This window comes from Arabidopsis thaliana (genome assembly GCF_000001735.4).
Source record: "Arabidopsis thaliana chromosome 1 sequence".
Taxonomy (NCBI): domain Eukaryota; kingdom Viridiplantae; phylum Streptophyta; class Magnoliopsida; order Brassicales; family Brassicaceae; genus Arabidopsis; species Arabidopsis thaliana.
Window position 1 is genome coordinate 20,614,177 of NC_003070.9, and position 18,901 is coordinate 20,633,077.

Sequence of the window (18,901 nt, forward strand, 5' to 3'; positions counted from 1 at the left end):
TATATATGAGACATTTGATTTAGTGGTTTTAAAAAATTATTTACATATACATATCCTCAACAGATTTAGAGATTCTACCCTTGATCTTTTCAAATATATATTGACCCACATGCATGTACTGTGGATTGTCTACTTTTAGAAATTGACACTATTTCTTCAATCTTATCAAACTATATAACCGGTAAAAACCAGTTGGCAAAAGTTATAATATGGACAAACTATTTCTTTGGCTGAAAACAAATATCTACCATTTAACACTAACTATTAAAAGACTGTGTTTTTAAGGAAAAAAAATACTTTAAAGTTTAAACCACATAACCCGCTAATAAAATCAGACAACCAGTTTAAGTCCATTTGATATGCTCAACGTTTTTATTGTTTTCATTTTCTGACCGATAGATTGGCTGAGTCCTTTGAAAAAACTGTATAAGCCATTATTAACACTCAAATATACACACGTTCAAAAATTATTATCTTGAGCAATAAATGATCCCATCATCCAACCAATACGTCGACACTCACAGAGTCACAGAGGACAGAGCCATATATATACACGAACATACAAAGAGACTAGAGGACACGTTTCTATCTAGAGAGAACACAACACATCGAACCATGGAGAAATCAACAAGAACCCTATTCATAACCATCGTGATAACCTCCATGTTGCTAGGGTTTGGAAACTCTGATCTTGCTCAGGACAGAGAGGAGTGTACGAACCAGCTCATAGAACTATCCACGTGTATTCCGTACGTTGGAGGAGACGCCAAGGCTCCAACAAAAGATTGTTGTGCAGGGTTTGGCCAAGTTATAAGAAAGAGTGAGAAGTGTGTTTGCATATTGGTCAGAGACAAAGATGATCCTCAACTTGGTATCAAGATTAACGCAACCCTAGCCGCTCATCTTCCCTCCGCTTGTCATATCACGGCTCCTAACATCACTGACTGTATTTGTAAGTCTTTATGTCTCTCTCTTCTATATTCTCTACTATTATATGTATAATAAGACATATATGCTTGAAGTTTATTTGATTTTTTAAAAGTTTTCTGAAGCTTTTTTTTTTTTTTACAAGAATCTATAAATGATAAGCATATTGATTTTTTTTCTTCTTAGTTTTGACCTTTTAAAGTCGATTTTTGGAGATCGCATACTAGATATAATCCATAGTACAATGTACAGTTTAATATGATGAAGAATTCTTCATTTAACTGATATACTATATGGAAATGACAGAAGTTTATAATATATTATACACAACATATGAAGTATTCATTTTTTTATTTTTATGATCATGAAGTATTCTTATTTATGAATTGCTTTAGCATGTACAATATATTTTCTTCTTTTATGTTTTCATTATTTTAGTTTTGATATAATTTTGGATATGCCATATTAGGTAAATCATAGTACAATGTACAGTTTTATGATTTAGATTATGAAATATTCTTCATTTTAGTTGTTATACGTACCATATGGAAATAATTTTTAAATTCCATTGATTTGATAAACTAATGATAAGTACCTTTTTTACTACCTAGTACAATTTTTTATTAATTACTGTGAAGTTTTAAATTAAGTTAGTTAACATATTTTATTTTTGTTTGTTTGCATATTTGATTTATGCATGGTAAAGCGATTCTGCATCTACCTCGTAACTCAACATTGGCTAAAGAGTTTGAGAACTTAGGAAGGATTGAAGACAACTACAACTCCACATCTCCTACACAAATTCATAAAGGTAATTAACTTTGGTTATTTTTAATTGATTTTCACAGTTTTATTATCTAATACGATCATAAACAATTAGATCGATAATCAGTGACAATTAAAATAAACAGATTTTATAATTTCTTTATATGATATAAATAGATGGGACAGGAGGAGGAAAAGCCGAACCAGTGAAGAGTAATGGATGGAAGGAGAAGAGTTGGTTGGGTGTTGAGCTTTTAATATATTTGCTAGTTTCTCTCATCTTCTTTTAATTACTTCCTTTCTTTAATGTTCCTTTGCTTTATTATTACAATAACTTATAAGATATCTATTTATATATGAGACACATGCATGTGTTTGCGATCTATATGCATGTAAATGAGTCACTGGTTAATTTTTAATCACGAAGCGTACATTTTAATTTCGTTGTTGCCAATTGATCTTGTACGTTAGTGAATTTTATGGATTATCGACTTACTATGTTTTTTTGTTGTTGTATATCTTATATTTTATAGAATTAATGATGTAAAAATAATGTTTTCATTTGTCTTTCTTAGTTTGAACTTTTATTTGTTACCACTGAATAACAAAAAAGAAAGAAAAAGGAAGTGTATATCCATCATAATTTATACTTTTCCTCTACTCTGCATAGCTTCACATAAAGTATCATATACAAATCTTTCATTTAGAATTATGAATTCATGATTTATTTTTCAAAACTCTGCAACCAATCGTGACCCCAAATTAAAATACTATTAGTGTTTGAACATTTTTTCTTGAAAAAAGCTACTTCTGTATTTCTTCACAAATCATACTCTAATGCTTAAAATGATTATAAGTTACCACTTTCGATAGAACTACAAAGAATGTCACATGGCCATGTAAGCCATTTTTTCATAGCATTCAAAGTTATCTTTCGACTATTTTAGTAGAGCCAAGGTTCAAAAGTTTCATGTTTATTGGTGGTTCATTAACATATCTTAGGAATTTCACCGCCAAAAAGTGATGACACGTAGAGTAATATATAAAGTACATTGACTAATTTGTTTATTGTCCAATTAGTTTAGAGTTGAAAAATCATAAATTTAATATGATATCATATAAATATATAATATAACCCATATAATTTGATGGGATGAGTACTAAAAATAGTTAGGATAGTTTTTTAGTAGGAAGAGTACTAAATTTGGATCATTGGGTAACTTATGGGTCTTTCTAACTGGACCAACAATGATATCCACAATAGGCCCAATATAATAGAGCGTGTGATAATACATCCCAAACAAATCTCAGGCTCTAACCAATTACGAACCTGTGAATGTCTTACACGTGGCAAGTCAAACTACAGAGTCTTACAAACTTTGAATTCCCAATTTACCCTCAACGTTTCTGTTATATTATGCTTCTCCTTTCTCTCAGTGTCAGTCATAGGGTCACCAATGGCTTCTTCTTTGCTTGCACTCTTCTCCTGTCTCTTCCTCTCTCTCTTATCTCTCTCCTCCTCCCTAAATCTCCGCCGTCCGATCTTCTCTCAATCCAACGACCTCGATCTCTTCTCTTCTCTAAATCTCGACCGTCCATCTCTCGCCGCCGATGACATCCACGATCTTCTCCCACGCTACGGATTCCCGAAAGGTCTTCTTCCCAACAACGTCAAATCGTACACTATCTCCGACGACGGCGATTTCACCGTTGACCTGATTTCCAGTTGCTACGTCAAGTTCTCCGATCAACTCGTTTTCTACGGCAAGAATATCGCCGGAAAACTCAGTTACGGATCTGTTAAAGACGTCCGTGGAATCCAAGCTAAAGAAGCTTTCCTTTGGCTACCAATCACCGCCATGGAATCGGATCCAAGCTCTGCCACGGTTGTGTTCTCCGTCGGATTTGTGTCCAAGACTTTACCTGCTTCCATGTTCGAAAATGTTCCTTCTTGCTCAAGAAACCTAAATCTTCAAGACTCTTGAATCCACCTGAAACGATCTCAAGATTCAACATTCCCTCCACCCTTTATAGTTTTGTATTTCAGAAGTATTTTGCTTGGTTTCGTAGATATAGGTTCGAATTGGAAAAGATACTATCTTAATTATTCGAATCAGATTATGTTATACTGCCCAAAGAGAAGAAAGATTTAAGATTTACAAATCACAGAAGAAAATGTCAACAAAATGCTATAACAAATTGCCAAAACCATTAAAGCGATTCCTATAAATACTAACACAGATTTTAACACCAGAAGAAATGGTGAACAAATGTAACCCACCTCACTGTCTTGCTCTCTCTTCGTCTCGCCTGTGATCTGTTAAAGGCCAGACGTGAGTTCTCCTTTGCATGACTCTGAAAGACTGAAACAGTTCTTGAGTCAGATATGTATCCTTCTTGGAAGCTCAAGGTGGCTGATTTCTTCTGAACATTGGCTCCATTGTTGAGTTTCAGAACATTTTTGTCACGCTTGAAGCACTTGACAATGCACTATATGGCTCTTCAAAGCTCTCCCTGCAATACTCGACCATATATTACTGAGAATGCTCTTGGACTGTCCTTTTACGGCAATGTTTTCCCACAGTCGAGGGTTGTTTTTGTCAGGATTCGAGACATCAACCAGACTCATGCTCATGTTGTTCCGGATTATACAAAGCTTATTGTGTAGAGGAACAAGAGCTGCAGCTTCAAGCGACTTCGAGTTTCCCAAATGAGCTTTACTGTCCATGAATTTGTTCCATGAATCCGTGGATTCATCAAATACCCTGAGTTTGCATCCGTCCCTACAATCCAATCCGTAAAGACGACCGTTTAGAGAAGTACACGGATTACGCCAACCAGCAACCATCCCGTCACTAACCGGGCTCCATGAATTAACTTCTGGGTCATAAGCTTCACTCATTACTAGTTGGTGAGACCCAAGACCCTTGAGAAACCACTTTTTGTCATAAACCACACCGATCAGAGGCACCATTGCTGTACTCATATCAGCAATAAAACTCCACCTGTTCTTGTTTGGATCATAAACCTCAGCTGAGCGAAGTGTCCTTTGAATTCCTTCACACTCCCCACCCGCTACATATAAACAATTGTTTATAACACAACAACCAAAAAAATGCCGCTTCCTAAGCATATCCGGTGCTCTGTGCCACTTATTCGTCCTTGCATTATAGAAAATGACCCTCCTCATTGACCCTCTTAAAGGATCCTTACCTCCAAACAAATAAAGATGACAACCGCTTAAAACAGCGCAACCAAACCCAACAGCCTCTGAATATTCCCTTGGAACAGGTGGAAGCGGCTGCCAAAGCTGAGAGATAGGATCAAACGTATTCCACGAGATCTTCCCATCACGATCTCTTTTAAAAACATAAACCCATTCTTCAGACATCCCAAGTAACTTCCTTTGAGAGTAAAAGAAGTTCCCAGAAGCAAGCCTATACCATCTCTTACACACGAGCCTGAGTTTTCTATGTTCTGCACGAGGAACACGGATAAGGCAAGCGACAGCTAGATCGTCAGGGAGGCCAGGGAGAAGCGGAGGTTGAATTCTAGTCCTCTCCCTCTTAGAATTCTTACGTCTATGAGCATTGGGATTGATATCAGGTTGAATACAAAGCTTTGAACCAGGAACAAACTTCCTTGCTTCTACAACAGTCTTAAGACCGGAATCTACTCTACAATAACAAGATACAGAATCCACCTGCAAGATTCCAATCTCAGAACATCAAAAAGAGAAGGTCCATAATGATTTAACAAAGATGCATTTTGCAATTTAGGGCAGATATATAGTCAGAAACAGTTCCGGAATAAGAGTCAAAAACTGCCAAATTTGGAGAATTTAGCTAGGGTTTCTCAAAAAGGAAACAAATTGAAGAAATTAAAAGCAGAATCATGTCAAAGTCTAAACATTTCCCAGAAAACGCGTGATGGGTTTTTGTAGCGAAACCTACCAATGGAATTGAGAAACGAAGAAAGGTAAGAACTTTACCAATGGAGCTTGAAGACGAAAACCCCTAGAACCATTTGGGGATTGTCGTTGAGAAGATAGATCCATCTTCAAAACTCGAAGTTCATAAGAAACAGAAACAAAAACCACAGATCGAGAATTCTCAAGCTTGTAACTTTATCTGACCAAAAGAAACCCAGAAACCAAATGGTCCAATCTCAGTGATAGTCGGAGATTAGACGAAAACGTGAACCACCTTCCACTTCGCTCTCTGAACACGGAAAATGGGACTGGTAGGTCTCTCTCTCTCTCTCTTCTCGGGAAACAAAAGTAAAAGCTTTGGTATTAAATACCTATTATTAATCTAGTGTTTTATTATTTTATTTTTTGTTATTACAGAATCTAGAGTTTATTGAATGAAATGTGATTAATACTATATTTTATTATCGACCTTGAAATTAATGGAGCTAGTAAAATAGTCAAAAAAGGTGTAAGATTTGTTTTTTCTTTGGTCAACCATTTGTAAGATTAACCCAAAAACATACTAATGTGTATTTGTAAAACACATTAAATTAAACTATATATGTAATCCAAATTATATTACTTTTAGTTAAATTATAAAGGTCAATTATTTAAGGGAGCAACCTAAAGATTGTGAATAATAATTTACCGGTGGAAAGAAACATTGATTATTTCCATGTCAATATGCGCTAACTTTTTGTTGGAAAGTGGAAAACAAAAGTTTTTGATTTGGTATTTCAAACCATATCAGTCATTCTAACACATAATTATGATTCTTTCAGACTTTTTTCATTGGATGAAATTCATATTAATCGTCAAGTTTATATGTTTTTATTGTAGTAAAAAAATATTTAAAATGGACAAGCAACTAAAACCGTTGTACTTATAATTAAATGGGCGGAATCTGTCAGTGTATTTAAATATAAATTGTTTGGACAACAAATTAAGCTAATTGATGCCTTACGAATGGTATGTTTGGACTATATAGTATCTACCAATAAATTTAATTCATATACATTTAATTATATGTCAATTTTTCAACCACTTCATCAAAAGATTTAAAAGAAGGGGACGATTTTGTCGTATGGAATGGGACACGGAATATTTAGAATACATACACCACAATTTTCAAATACTAGATGTAGAATACATACAAAACGATATGTCTATCCATAATAATAATTGAGTACAAGGATATTTATCAAAATGTTCCCTCTTCTCTTTAAGGCAACAAAGAAAAAAAGAGAGCCAACCATAAGTTATAAATCGAAGTTTTATGTAGTCAATATTTAGATGAATCATAGTTGTTTGTGCAATTTTTCTGTTTTTTGTATAAGTGTGATATTTTTGAATTGATAAGTATAGACTACTGCAGAGTACATCGTAGAGAAAACAGTCGAATGTCACTCCACGTTTAGTGAAAGCAGCAAAGTCCCAAGGGGAGCCTCCATTGGTGGTAGCGTGAAATGGGAGATTTTCGAATTCATAAGGGATCTTAGAGATAATTTCATATTTCGTTGATACTAAGGTAATAACGACAAGTTATATTAAAAAAAAAATGACAAGTTACCCCAACAAAATTTAGTGAATTTTATTTTGGGTAAACTAGAGGCTACTTGATCGACAAAAATTAATATTCTTCAAACTTCATTAGTATGTTTTCGATAGAAATTTCGAGTTCACATTACATGTAAATATTAAAAACTGTTTAGCATATTTGAGACTATAGATTATATGCATGCAAACAGACACACAAACATAAAATATATCATTGATATAAAAATGTCACACAATACCATACAATTCTAATATAAGTATACAATACAACTACTAGTATGGTTAACCTAACAAAAACGGCATTGTTATTCACATTTAGCTCATCCTTTTCAACCAAACCTTACGTACAGTAGAAACAATATTCTGCTATTTCTAGATACTTATTGGGTCAGTATTTTGAGCATTCTGACCCAAAAAACAAGTAACAATAGATTTGTTATTTAAGAAAATAGAAAGGTAGATGATGAGTGTCAAGCATAAATTATATGCATGTCAATGGACCAATGATGGCAACAGGCAAGAGTTGCGACTTAAGAGATGATTTTTCAACACCACTTTATATATTTTTATACAAATGCATAAAAGTAAATTTGACCATAATTTCATAAACATAATGGTAGTTAGTAGTTATGATATAAAAGTGTCTATCTTAAATTCAGAAATTAAAACCTTACCCATGATAATTTTTCTACCCCTAATTTTACTTTTAATCATAGTCATGGCTTGCCCAATTAATTCTTTGACAATGACATCCCACTAAACCCTAAAGAAAACAAATTGATTTGGTATATGCCTACACTTTCTTATGTCCTTGACATTATGTATTCTTCAAAAATGTTACAAAAACATTTGGTCAAAGTCAATTAATAACACATAGAATTGTATAAGAATCACACTACGTTGGTGAACTTATACCAACATATGATGGAATGAAATCAAAGTATTCTATGATAGAAACACAAACTAACCTTCGAAATCTGCAGTTACTATCTAAATGGGAAAAATGTTATTTAATACCTGAAATTTCAAAAATGGTCAAATTAACCGTGAACTATTGAAATGATCGTTTTATACCTCAACAAAGAGTTGATTTCTAATTTAACCTATAATTTATCGTTGACTTTTAATTTAACCTATAATTTATCGTTGACCAGGCCAAATCGACTCACCGTTAACACTCCTTAACAGCGCTCCTAACAGCCCTTACAAAACATGGCCTAACAGCCGTTATCGTTGGTTTAAGGACGAAAACAGTTGTTAGTTACGCTGTTAGGAGAGCTGTTAAGAAGTGTTAACAATGAGTCGCTTTGACCGGGTCAACGATAACTTATAAGTTAAATTAGAAGTCAACTTTTTGTTGAGGTATAAAACGGCAATTTTAAGAATTCACGATTAATTTAGCCACTTTTTGAAAGTTCAGGTATTAAATAATATTTTTCCCCTATCTAAATCCCTAACGACTAAAAAGACAATATTCTTTGTAAATATCGATACATGATTTGATTTGAGTAAAATGATGATCAATGGACCACCCAATGAATGTATATATACATTTATATGATCTATAAAATATCGATTTCCATTTTATGTGATGTATGGTATACATATACATGTATGATCACATGATGTATCTATTCTTATTTACATATCTGTTATATACAACAAAGTCATGTACAGCATCAGAACATTGGTTCTCTTAAGATTTAAGGACCATCCTTCAAGGGCTTAAAGGCAGCCAAAATAACGGCTACTTTGCATACAAGAAACCCCAAAGTCCCCACCACTATCTCTTTTGGTGTGACTGCAAATGCAGTCATCTCTCCTCCAATGTGTCCTCTCATGGCCAAAACCGTTAATCCTATGGCCAATGCAAGGCTCAAAACCGGAATCTTGAGTCCCCCGCTGAGTATCTGATTGGAGTTTTCGGAAGAAGAAGATCCCGGTACTTGCAGTTCATCAACTGATCTCTGTAATAGCAATAAGTAGAGAAATCCCATAGTTCCACCGAAGAAGAAAGCAATGGCGGAGTTTTCACCAAGTGAGAAGGAAAAGACCAAACTTCCAAGAAGGATGAGAACCGCATCATAGAGTAGCAGAGAGAGTTTCAAGTTTGCGTATTCTTCCATGCTTTCCTCATTGGAAACCATAGTACGGTCAAGATTCAGAGCTGAAGACGAAGAGATTTGATCGGAGTCAGCGAGTTCAGTGATACGGCTAGGTCTAAGTTCCACCATTGATAGGTCACTGCTCTCTCCAAGCAAGAGTTCATCAACTTCAAAATCATATCGGTAACAAAAGGTTTTTGCCTCGGTTTCTTTACCACGAGGATTAACCACCCACAAGCTCACTCTTCCAACTCTCCATTGACCTAAATATGAAAAGCTAAGTATCTCTAATCACAAAATTTATGTACTAAGACAAGTTCTATGCCAACAGAAACTAACCAGACTCAAGACCAATCCAAAAAGCTCTGATTTTGCCGAGTTTCGGTCCTTCAAATGAGAATTCATCAAGAGAGCCCCTCTGAAACCTGAAGCTTTCACCATTTTCCACAACCTCTGGATCCAAAGATGACAAATTTGGAGGTATTGTCTGTAATACCGAATCGCCCTTTTCGTCTATCAAGCATATAAGAACTCTAGCATTCATATCACTAATCCCTGAACCAAACAAATTACTTGTCTGTAGCTTAACCTTATAAAGAGATCGAGATTCGCTCACAGTGAAAGATGGATTCCCTCTAAAAACTTTCACTTCTTCTGCTGGTAAGAGACGCAAAGGTCTTGCATAACTCTGGAAATCTGAAAACAGAACCAAAGGTAACATCTTGAACATTCCAATGATTGAATTAACAAAATCAGAGACAAGAAAAATAGTGAATTTGACATAAACTCCAATGATCATTCAGAACCATCACAACCCAATTGAGACAGCAAAAGAATTGAAAGTTCCGAATTTTATCACAAGAGTCGAAAATTGGCGGTTACCTTGATAATCAGATGACTTGGAGCAAATTACACCGAATCGAAAACGACGAATTCGATAGGAAAGTTGTCTTCTTTTATGAAATTGATTCAATGGGTTTTTCGTAAACCATGCGAAAGATACAGGCTTGAGAAAAATTGATTCCGTCGCCATTGCTGTTGCAGCTCTGGCACAATTCCTGTCGCTACAAGAGAAATGCCACACCCACACGGCACAAAGAAGAAGAGAATGCAGAGGAAAGGAAGACACTTCTGACACAGAGAGAGAGTCACCTTTTAAGTTCCACATTTGAACCAAACCGAAAATCAAACCAAATCGAAATCTTAAATCAAGTCACAAAACCGGGGGATACCCCAAGTTAATTGAGTTTTGTCGCAGCATACTCTGTCCGTAAATATATTTTGAACTTTTGAATTTTATGATACTGTTGCTAAACGGTTAATTTAAATCTAAAACTATTGCTAATATGATTGGCTGCTATATCTAATTATACTAAATCAAGAGTCACTTTTCCTAAAACTGCGTGTCTCTCCTTTTGCCACATATGCTTAAGTCTAAAATTTTGGTCTTTCACATTCGTAAAACAATTCACTGTCTTCTACTATTATTTTTCAACAGAATTTTTTTTGACAAAAAATAAATAAAAATCTGACCACTTTTTTAGCAACTGCTCCTTCTACGATCTTAAGATTCTTCACTTTCTCTCCCATCTTTCAATCCATTTGCCAGTTAAATTACGATCTAAATGGCAACCGTATAAGCCTCTTTTACAAAAATAAAAACAGGTTCATGTTCTTCTTCTTCTCTCCTTTCTTATAACTTTAGATCGTCCATTCTTTCTTCAAAATTTGTATAACAGAGAAACAAAAAGATGACATAAACAATGAAAGTTGAGACTTTTGTGATGCCTAATGTGATGGACGATGTTAACTCCCCACGACACGTTGAGTTTGGTCCACCTAATCGCTGGTATGAATATCATTAAAACTTTGGCTCTTTGTTGCGAATTACTTGGTCTTATCTATTTACATTTTCTATGCACCCTGCTCGACAAAATGCAAAATGACCAAATGAGTTTGCGAGAATCGTATAGAAACAAAATGGATGCAAATGTTTTGGGGGTTTCAATTCAAAAGAAGAAAACCAATTTGAGAGATGAGTGGCATGATTTGGCATCTTCTTCCACGATGTAGTCTGCAAAATGATTTTAATGTGAAACCTTCTTATATGTTCAAGTTTTAAAAGCGTTTTGATTCGAAGGTTATTCATTTCTCCATCATTATTATTGTTAAGCTTTTGGAGAAGAAAAAATAGCTCAGTATATCTTTTGTTTTCTTTATCTACTCTTTCTCTTTTTTTTTTTCTATGTTTGAGACAGTTAGTGTATTTATGTAAGATACTTTGTTGTTTCTAATGAAAGTTTCTTTGATTTTGACACACACATACATATATATATATATATATATATATATATATATATATCACGATTTGGGTGAAGTTGAGAAAGACTTCTATTGAGAGTTACAGAGCAATGTGTAATACATCCAATCAATGTATTTCGATAAAATAATACTAAACAAATTGTATTTTGTGAGGCTGTGACATTCATCATTAGTGTAATAGTTGCAGATTTCAAAGAAACAAAATACTATACTATTGGTATTTGTTATTTTCCCGTGCAAAGCACGGGCTGCCTACTAGTAATAACAGAGAAACCAAAATCATCGAAACAAACCGAAATTTAACCTTAAGCTTAGTTACACCAAAGTAACATATTAGCAAGAATCTTTTTAGTACAAGAACTCTTTAGATGAAAACAAGAAGAAATCAAATGTTGGCAAAATCGATGGTTTTCTTCCCATCATGAGCTTTTCTGAAGAAATGTTTCACGTAATCGGTATAAAGAATATCTTTATAAACCGGTTTCTCTCCATTTTCGATCACTTCAAGAAGAGGACCGATCACAGACTCTGGTTTCGGGCTCACGAAAATAGGAACAGAGATTCTGTTATAAGAACCGTTAGCTAAGACACGATGCTCAACACTCTTGTAACGACCATTACTCATGATTTGCATAGCGTCTCCAATGTTAATGACTAAAGATCCGGAGATTGGAGGCACGTGAACCCATCTCCCCGTGGTGAGAGAACGAACGTGGAGACCACCGATCTCGTCTTGTAAGAGGATTGTGAGTGAGGAAACATCAGAGTGACGTCCGACTCCAACCGTGAGTTCTGGATTGGGACAAATAGGGTAATAGTTGAGGTTGATACGTGTTGAACCCATGAAGAATGACTCTTTGGTCTTGTCTAGCTCTTTCACGTTCAGATTCTCGCCTAGAAACCGTAAGAGTTTCTTCACTAGAGGTTTTGTCTCGTTCATGTATTCTAGCGTTTCACTCCTAAGAAAAAAATGTGAATAACCAAACAATGACAAAGTTATGGATTATAAGGGATAATTAAAAACATATTCTAAATTAGAAAAATAACGTTTTATCATATTAACCTGCAAGAGTCAGGCCAGAGTTGTGATGCTTCAGCTTCAGAGACAAAGAAGAGGCTCAGATAATCTTTCCACTCGAGAGCTTTCTCAGCATGAGGACTAAAACTCGTCCCGAATCTCACATTCGTTGACAAAGACTTCTCTCTTGAGAACTTTCTTTTCTCTTCTACCGGTAAACCGAAGAATCTGTGAGTAGCTGTTTTCATATTCTCAAGAACTTCCATTGACACGCCATGGTTGATCACCTGAAAGAAACCCCATTCTTCTGCAGCATCACATACGGCCTTGGAGACACTCTTCTCGTCTAAATTTGATATGTCGATCACGGGTATGGATTCGTCTGAATCCTCTTTTACGTGGAAGTTGATCAGTCTCTCTTCGAATGGCTGAATGTATTGGTCAGGAAGAACTTTGATTCCGGTCTCAGACAAGCCTTTAACACCGTTACCTTCGTGTACAACAAAGTTGGTGACTTGGTCTCGGGTTAAGAATTGGGCAGCGAGTGTTTGATTCATTGCGTATTGGTACAAAAAAAGATTGTATCTTTTGATAAAAACTTTCTTCTAGATAACCGGGGCAAGCCAAAACCTAGACTAATCCCTTGACGTTTTTCTTTCTTCTCAATGAGTGTTTATAAAAGCTGTGGAAGCTTCTTGATACAAAGACTAAAAAGAATTTATAGAAAGAACACGAAGAAGATGAAGAGGAAGATCGTGACGGCAACTACTTACGAGGCTCTACACATTTGTTTTAGCTTCGGGTTGTTTTGTTTGAAAAATGACATAATTCATAATTGTGTATGTAATGAAAGGTAGACATGGTTGCACGTATTCACTATTCAGGATAGAAAATGGAGGGACCGATAATTAGAATCTCAATTTCTAGGCAGAGTGTCAATTTTCTTTTCTTATTCTTGGCATTGTAGAAAATGACCCGGAAGAAAAACCTTAAAGTTTAATGAAGGCGATGGTTGGTGTTTGGATTAGATTCCAGCTTTTGATAGGTTTAGCATCAACAATGTCTTGGTTCTTGTTCTTTAAGTCTAAGGTTTTTCTTTTACTATCAATCTTTGGTTCATTCCTGAAACTGTCTTCAAGAAATAACCGAAATTGAACTAGAATAAACAGAATCTTTGGTGTAGTTTGAACGCAAAACAACTTTTCCATTGAAAAAGGTCGAACAAGACATCATCAAATCATGGGGACATAATTATCCATGATTTTCTAAGACAGGACTTGCGCAAACTCTAAGCTTTCGTAAGAAAAATCTCTTTATATAATAATAAACTCACATTGAATCATCAGAATCTTCTGATTCACTTCTCTCCGGTTCAACTCCTGTTGGATTACTAGTGCCTGTCTCAGGAGCTTCAGGCTTTTCAACAGGTGTAGGTGAAGAAGAAGATACTTTCTTACTTGCATTACTAGCATTCTCGTTCGTAGCTGGTTCCTCTTGCTCATGTACCTACACCAAAAAAAGTTCAAATAAATGAAGTTACTAAATCCAAGGAGCAAATATAGACACATCATGTGTCGAAAATAGAAAGAAAAGCTTACATTTTCTACCGTTCCGCCACTCAATATATTCAACAAGTCTCTCTCAACCCGCTGTACAAGCTCCGGCTGCAACATTTTGGCAAATCAATATGTTAACTTAATAGAAAGAACTTTGGAGTTCCAAAAGATACGTTTCACTACAGACTTTCAATCATAATCACAAGTATTAGTGAAACAATGTTGATGGATAGATAACAACAAATGAAAATTACATTAAGGTCAGGCTCTCGACGAAATCTCCTCTTTCGAGCATCCTTCATTGGAGGAGTTAGACCATGTCTGTATTCAACTGTATTAGGCGCAGGATCACCAGGCTCCCTAACCATGATCATCTGTGTGCCAAATCAAAGCATCCATATTGAGTTTTAGTCCAAAATTACAGAAGTTAACGCATATAAGTAAAAGATGAATCAAGTAACTTGATTTTACCTGCCCAATATCAGCAGTTTTGACTAATGCACAATCATCATAAGTTTTAAAAGACTCAACAACTGCAGGGAGATCAAGCAGAGAAGCCGGGAACTCGTCGTTTCCAATCATAAACGTCCCGTTTCTCCCATCCTCTGCAAATTCAGTTCACACAAACATTACGTATCAAGTTTGCTCCAGAGACAATATGCAAATGGATTTCTAGACAAACTATAATGATGCAACAAGAATGTCTTTTGGCTTCTTTGACAAAACAGACAATTCACAACATTAAGCTGATCCAGGAGACACAAATCACAAGCTTTGATCCTTAATCAGATTCAAGAATGTCTTTTGGGCAAACCAACATTCAAGAACTCATCACGTGACACAAGGAGCAATCCCCGAAACGATCCAGACACTAATTTCATTGATTGACGACTAAAGGACATAAATTTAAGAAAAAGGATGAAACTTTAACCCAGATGTAATGTGCCAAAAAAGAGAGAAACCCTTTAAAAATTGGTACCTGAAAAAAACAAATCCAAAGGGATTTCGTCGGAAGTAGAAGCATCCTCGCTTAAAAGCCGATCAATTCGTTCTGAAACAGACGGTGGAACCCTAAGTATGAACTGTTCTTCCATTGTAGATACCAACAGCTTGACTTGAATTCTTCTTCTTAATCAATCCAGAAACGTGAATTCGCGAACGCAGATCGTATCGAATACGTATACTTCGGTCTGTTGATGTCGTAAGTCGAAAAGAGACGAGAATCTATTGAACTGAAACACGAATTCTTTGTTATGTTAGAGAGAGAGAGAGAGAGAGAGAGAGAGAGAGACATTATAAGATAAACCTTCTAGAAGTATCCTTTTAACAATTTATTATTTTATTTCCCTCCCTAAAGGTTTCAAGATTTATGTTTTGACCAAAATAATTATAAAAGGTACAAACAGAACCCAACAATTGGTGAAAAATCACCAATTTGCTATTTAATTCTATTGAATTTTACATTTTTAGTTCCTCTTAGATAATTGATCTCACTAAGTATAAATGTATAATGATAATAAAAAGGAAGATAATTTAATTACCAGAAATTGGAATGGAGCATCTATCAAATAGAAAACTTTAAGGGGATTTTAATACTTTAAAATAATTTTGAGGGGGTTAAATGTAAAACGTAAATAATATAAAGAAACCCTAATAAATAAGTCGTTCATTGATCAATCTTCTCCAATTCTTGCAGCATCACTTCTCCGTCGTTCCTCACCACCGAGATTCGTTCACCGGTAAGTCTTATCCCTGATATTTTGCTCTTCTTCCCAACCGTATATACCCGTATCTTCTTCTTTCTCTGTCGAATAAACTTGGCTTTTCCGACTTCGATTCCTTCAATTGTAAACAACTTCGTTGCCCGTACAACTTTTTGAGTCCGGTGAAAGATCCCGTGACGGAAAAAACTGTAGATCAGGCAATTATTATGTCTATACATCGATATAAAGGATTGAATCGTTCATCTTAAGTAAGTTTGACGAAAGTTGTGATCTTTTGTGCCTATTCACATATAACGTTTCTTAGCTCCTATCTTTTGAAATTGAGCTGATTCGATCTCTACCTGAATTGCATGTGATCTTATTTTGATATAATTTACTATTCAATTAGAAAATATGATCTTTCTAGATTGATTGCTTCTTTAAAGTTCTCTTAGACGCTGGTGTTATAGCTCTTGTGTTTGTGGTCTCTTCTCTCTTAAATATCCAACCTCTTTTGGTGTATTTTCTAATCTAGTTTGTGTTGACTGACTGATAGAGAGATTGAAGCTTGACTCAATGAGGGGAAGGAGCTACACTCCGTCACCACCTAGGGGTTATGGGAGGAGGGGTCGAAGCCCAAGCCCTAGAGGCCGATATGGAGGTCGTAGCAGGGACCTCCCGACCAGTCTTTTGGTTCGCAATCTACGCCATGATTGCAGGTACATACTTTTGACTTCTCTATTATTTTCTTCAGCCATTGTGGATGATGTTATTGTTTGCACACCTCTTAAGCAAGAAGACTTGACACCTCTTAGCATATTTTGGCATGATGTTCTCTTATCTTTACTGTAAAGGTTTTCAAAAAGTTGACGTCAATGTATCTTCATTTCTTGGCTTTTAGCAAATTGTAATTCTCTTCTTACTCCTTGTCCTTTTCTTCAGGCAAGAAGATCTCAGGAAGTCGTTTGAGCAGTTTGGTCCTGTCAAGGACATTTACCTGCCAAGGGATTATTATACCGGGTGAGCATGTTTTGTAAATAGGACAACCAACACTTGATTTTTACTTATGTTCTGATTAGAAAATATCCCTATTTTCACATCTTCTTTCTTGATTTGTTTACTACGTTTATCTGCCTTTCCTTTTTCTTTCGGTCATCTCTTTGTGTCTTCTCATGGATACTAGGGCCTTATGAGAATCTTCTTAAAAACTGATTTCATAAATTAAATTTAGGCTCCATATTTTTCAGATAGTAATTTTCTGTGACATGACAATAGACAGTGAGCATACTTGTGGTCTTAAACCACTAGTTTTCGGTGTCGTTAGGTGGATTAGTCGTTTAGAATTTAGTACCTGGTGAGACCTCATAGTTTTTAGTCGCTTAAGGAAAAGGATACATGATGATATGTTCCATGTCTGAACACACTATGAGTGAGTTAATTGAAGTTGTTGAGGTTTAGCAGTGAATCTAAAGAATTGAAGACATCAAAGAAGTAATTAGAGTTCTTATGAAGATGTTCTATATGGTAGTGAAGAATTGAAGTGAAGTTGAGTTTGTATTCTATGTGAAGATGAATCAAGTCTTCAAGAAGTCATCTTTGTACTGACACTTGCAAGGCTAGCAGGCAAGTGCTTGCTTTTTTCATGTTTACTGATATCTTCGGTTGCAGGGGATCATATCGCCAGTTGTCCTTCAACAGGATTGTTATAAAGTGGTACATCTTCCTCGCCATTTTGTATGTTTGGTTTCTAGTCTGAGATCTTTTTGTTCTACATTTTGAATGCAGAGATCCGCGAGGGTTTGGGTTCGTTCAATTTATGGACCCTGCTGATGCTGCTGATGCAAAACATCACATGGATGGTTATCTTCTTCTTGGCCGTGAGTTGACTGTCGTGTTTGCAGAAGAGAACAGAAAGAAACCGACTGAAATGAGAGCAAGGGAGCGTGGTGGAGGAAGGTGCATGAATCTTTCTCTTTTTGAACTATTTTGGTTATTGTCAAATATCAAAAACTCAATATTTAACATCTTTTTTTGGTTCGTTGGAGCAGCAGATTTCGGGATAGAAGACGTACTCCACCTCGTTACTACTCTCGCTCTCGTTCTCCTCCCCCTCGACGTGGTAGATCTCGGTCACGGAGCGGTGACTATTATTCTCCTCCCCCTAGAAGACATCACCCAAGGTTTCTATATGTTTCTGTCTAAGCTCAATTACAAACTTCTCCACGCTTGTATGCTCACTGTCTATTGTCACAGATCTATCTCGCCCAGGGAAGAGCGATATGATGGGAGGAGGTCATACTCGCGCTCACCTGCCTCTGATGGCTCAAGGGGTCGCAGTTTAACTCCAGTCAGAGGTAAGAGCCGCAGCTTAAGCCCCAGCCCTAGAAGAAGCATAAGCCGTAGCCCAAGAAGAAGCAGGAGCCCAAGCCCAAAAAGAAATAGGAGCGTTAGCCCAAGAAGAAGCATAAGCCGTAGCCCTAGAAGAAGCAGGAGTCCGAGGAGAAGCAGAAGAAGCTACACTCCTGAACCCGCCAGAAGCAGGAGCCAAAGCCCGCATGGGGGCCAGTATGACGAAGACCGTTCACCAAGCCAGTGATTGATTCGTCACTCTTTTGCTAGTCTTCTCTAGATTATGGTTGTGTCTTGTACCCTTATCCTAAGACGAAGTTAAGATGATACTGAAAAGCCGAGAACTTTATGTTTTGGGTTTTTATGTTTTGATCTATGGAACATGTGGGGAACATGGTACTGTTATTATAAGTTCTTTAAGATATAATCTGAGGTTATTATGATAGTTGCAACATTGGTCAACCACACAAGGAGCTCATGGAGGAAGCTTTTTGGATTACTTGCGAATATATCAGCTCTAGTTTTTGTTATCCGTCGTATCAACCAAAGCATTTTCAAGAGATCCATTAATCACATCAAAAGCCGCGTTTTGGATATGTTGCACTGGGCGGAAGACGGATGGCTTCGCC

At 36.0% G+C, this 18,901-nt stretch overlaps 7 protein-coding genes, 2 long non-coding RNA genes and 1 other non-coding gene across 21 annotated transcripts; 4 read left to right on the forward strand and 6 right to left on the reverse strand.

The window, feature by feature from the left end:
• Positions 1–396: 396 nt before the first annotated feature.
• Positions 397–2,290, forward strand: AT1G55260 (Bifunctional inhibitor/lipid-transfer protein/seed storage 2S albumin superfamily protein). Of its 2 annotated transcripts, none has more exons than NM_104400.5 (3): positions 397–952; positions 1,634–1,738; positions 1,870–2,290. In NM_104400.5, the coding sequence occupies exons 1-3, from the start codon at positions 487–489 to the stop codon at positions 1,980–1,982; spliced, it is 684 nt and encodes a 227-aa protein (NP_564682.2). In that variant the 5' UTR covers positions 397–486; the 3' UTR covers positions 1,983–2,290. The 2 variants fall into 2 exon arrangements, with proteins under 2 accessions (NP_564682.2, NP_001185235.1); NM_001198306.1 differs by having other exon boundaries at positions 434–952; positions 1,879–2,260.
• An 846-nt stretch (positions 2,291–3,136) lies between these two features.
• AT1G55265 (DUF538 family protein, putative (Protein of unknown function, DUF538)) lies at positions 3,137–3,829 on the forward strand. The gene has a single exon (NM_104401.2). It carries the CDS (start codon positions 3,150–3,152, stop codon positions 3,675–3,677), a length of 528 nt encoding a protein of 175 aa, NP_564683.1. The 5' UTR covers positions 3,137–3,149; the 3' UTR covers positions 3,678–3,829.
• On the reverse strand, positions 3,148–4,065 carry AT1G08043. 2 transcript variants are annotated; one of them, NR_139360.1, is made up of 2 exons: positions 3,974–4,065; positions 3,148–3,683 (listed from the first exon to the last, which is right to left on the reverse strand). It is a non-coding gene; the product is annotated as an other RNA (long non-coding RNA). The 2 variants fall into 2 exon arrangements; NR_139359.1 differs by having other exon boundaries at positions 3,148–4,065.
• AT1G55270 (Galactose oxidase/kelch repeat superfamily protein) lies at positions 3,778–5,970 on the reverse strand (the record flags this gene model as incomplete). Of its 2 annotated transcripts, none has more annotated exons than NM_104402.4 (2): positions 5,684–5,970; positions 3,778–5,395 (listed from the first exon to the last, which is right to left on the reverse strand). In NM_104402.4, the coding sequence occupies exons 1-2, from the start codon at positions 5,747–5,749 to the stop codon at positions 4,157–4,159; spliced, it is 1,305 nt and encodes a 434-aa protein (NP_564684.1). In that variant the 5' UTR covers positions 5,750–5,970. The 2 variants fall into 2 exon arrangements, with proteins under 2 accessions (NP_564684.1, NP_001320632.1); NM_001333697.1 differs by having other exon boundaries at positions 4,157–5,395; positions 5,646–5,960.
• AT1G08047 lies at positions 5,376–5,705 on the forward strand. The gene has a single exon (NR_139361.1). It is a non-coding gene; the product is annotated as an other RNA (long non-coding RNA).
• A 2,391-nt stretch (positions 5,971–8,361) lies between the features above and the next one.
• MIR5635b lies at positions 8,362–8,543 on the reverse strand. Its single transcript, NR_139362.1, has one exon. It is a non-coding gene; the product is annotated as a microRNA ath-MIR5635b precursor (primary transcript).
• A 210-nt stretch (positions 8,544–8,753) lies between these two features.
• On the reverse strand, positions 8,754–10,618 carry AT1G55280 (Lipase/lipooxygenase, PLAT/LH2 family protein). Of its 2 annotated transcripts, none has more exons than NM_104403.3 (3): positions 10,207–10,454; positions 9,664–10,020; positions 8,754–9,587 (listed from the first exon to the last, which is right to left on the reverse strand). In NM_104403.3, the coding sequence occupies exons 1-3, from the start codon at positions 10,355–10,357 to the stop codon at positions 8,923–8,925; spliced, it is 1,173 nt and encodes a 390-aa protein (NP_175924.2). In that variant the 5' UTR covers positions 10,358–10,454; the 3' UTR covers positions 8,754–8,922. The 2 variants fall into 2 exon arrangements, with proteins under 2 accessions (NP_175924.2, NP_001322969.1); NM_001333698.1 differs by having other exon boundaries at positions 8,763–9,587; positions 10,207–10,618.
• A 1,234-nt stretch (positions 10,619–11,852) lies between these two features.
• Positions 11,853–13,337, reverse strand: AT1G55290 (2-oxoglutarate (2OG) and Fe(II)-dependent oxygenase superfamily protein). Its single transcript, NM_104404.4, has 2 exons — positions 12,710–13,337; positions 11,853–12,605 (listed from the first exon to the last, which is right to left on the reverse strand). Exons 1-2 carry the CDS (start codon positions 13,219–13,221, stop codon positions 12,032–12,034), a joined length of 1,086 nt encoding a protein of 361 aa, NP_175925.1. The 5' UTR covers positions 13,222–13,337; the 3' UTR covers positions 11,853–12,031.
• A 393-nt stretch (positions 13,338–13,730) lies between these two features.
• Positions 13,731–15,516, reverse strand: TAF7 (TBP-associated factor 7). 2 transcript variants are annotated; one of them, NM_104405.4, is made up of 5 exons: positions 15,200–15,516; positions 14,692–14,825; positions 14,475–14,594; positions 14,263–14,328; positions 13,731–14,170 (listed from the first exon to the last, which is right to left on the reverse strand). In NM_104405.4, the coding sequence occupies exons 1-5, from the start codon at positions 15,312–15,314 to the stop codon at positions 13,994–13,996; spliced, it is 612 nt and encodes a 203-aa protein (NP_175926.1). In that variant the 5' UTR covers positions 15,315–15,516; the 3' UTR covers positions 13,731–13,993. The 2 variants fall into 2 exon arrangements, with proteins under 2 accessions (NP_175926.1, NP_001031194.1); NM_001036117.1 differs by having other exon boundaries at positions 13,847–14,328.
• A 5-nt stretch (positions 15,517–15,521) lies between these two features.
• Positions 15,522–18,831, forward strand: SCL33 (SC35-like splicing factor 33). 7 transcript variants are annotated; one of them, NM_001333699.1, is made up of 7 exons: positions 15,889–16,192; positions 16,480–16,642; positions 16,866–16,943; positions 17,709–17,879; positions 17,975–18,103; positions 18,177–18,301; positions 18,375–18,709. In NM_001333699.1, exons 2-7 carry the CDS (start codon positions 16,500–16,502, stop codon positions 18,389–18,391), a joined length of 663 nt encoding a protein of 220 aa, NP_001319238.1. In that variant the 5' UTR covers positions 15,889–16,192; positions 16,480–16,499; the 3' UTR covers positions 18,392–18,709. The 7 variants fall into 7 exon arrangements, with proteins under 7 accessions (NP_564685.4, NP_001321067.1, NP_001319238.1 ...); NM_001036118.4 differs by having other exon boundaries at positions 15,889–15,959; NM_001333700.1 differs by adding an exon at positions 17,511–17,546 and having other exon boundaries at positions 15,894–15,959; positions 18,177–18,797.
• Positions 18,832–18,901: the final 70 nt, after the last annotated feature.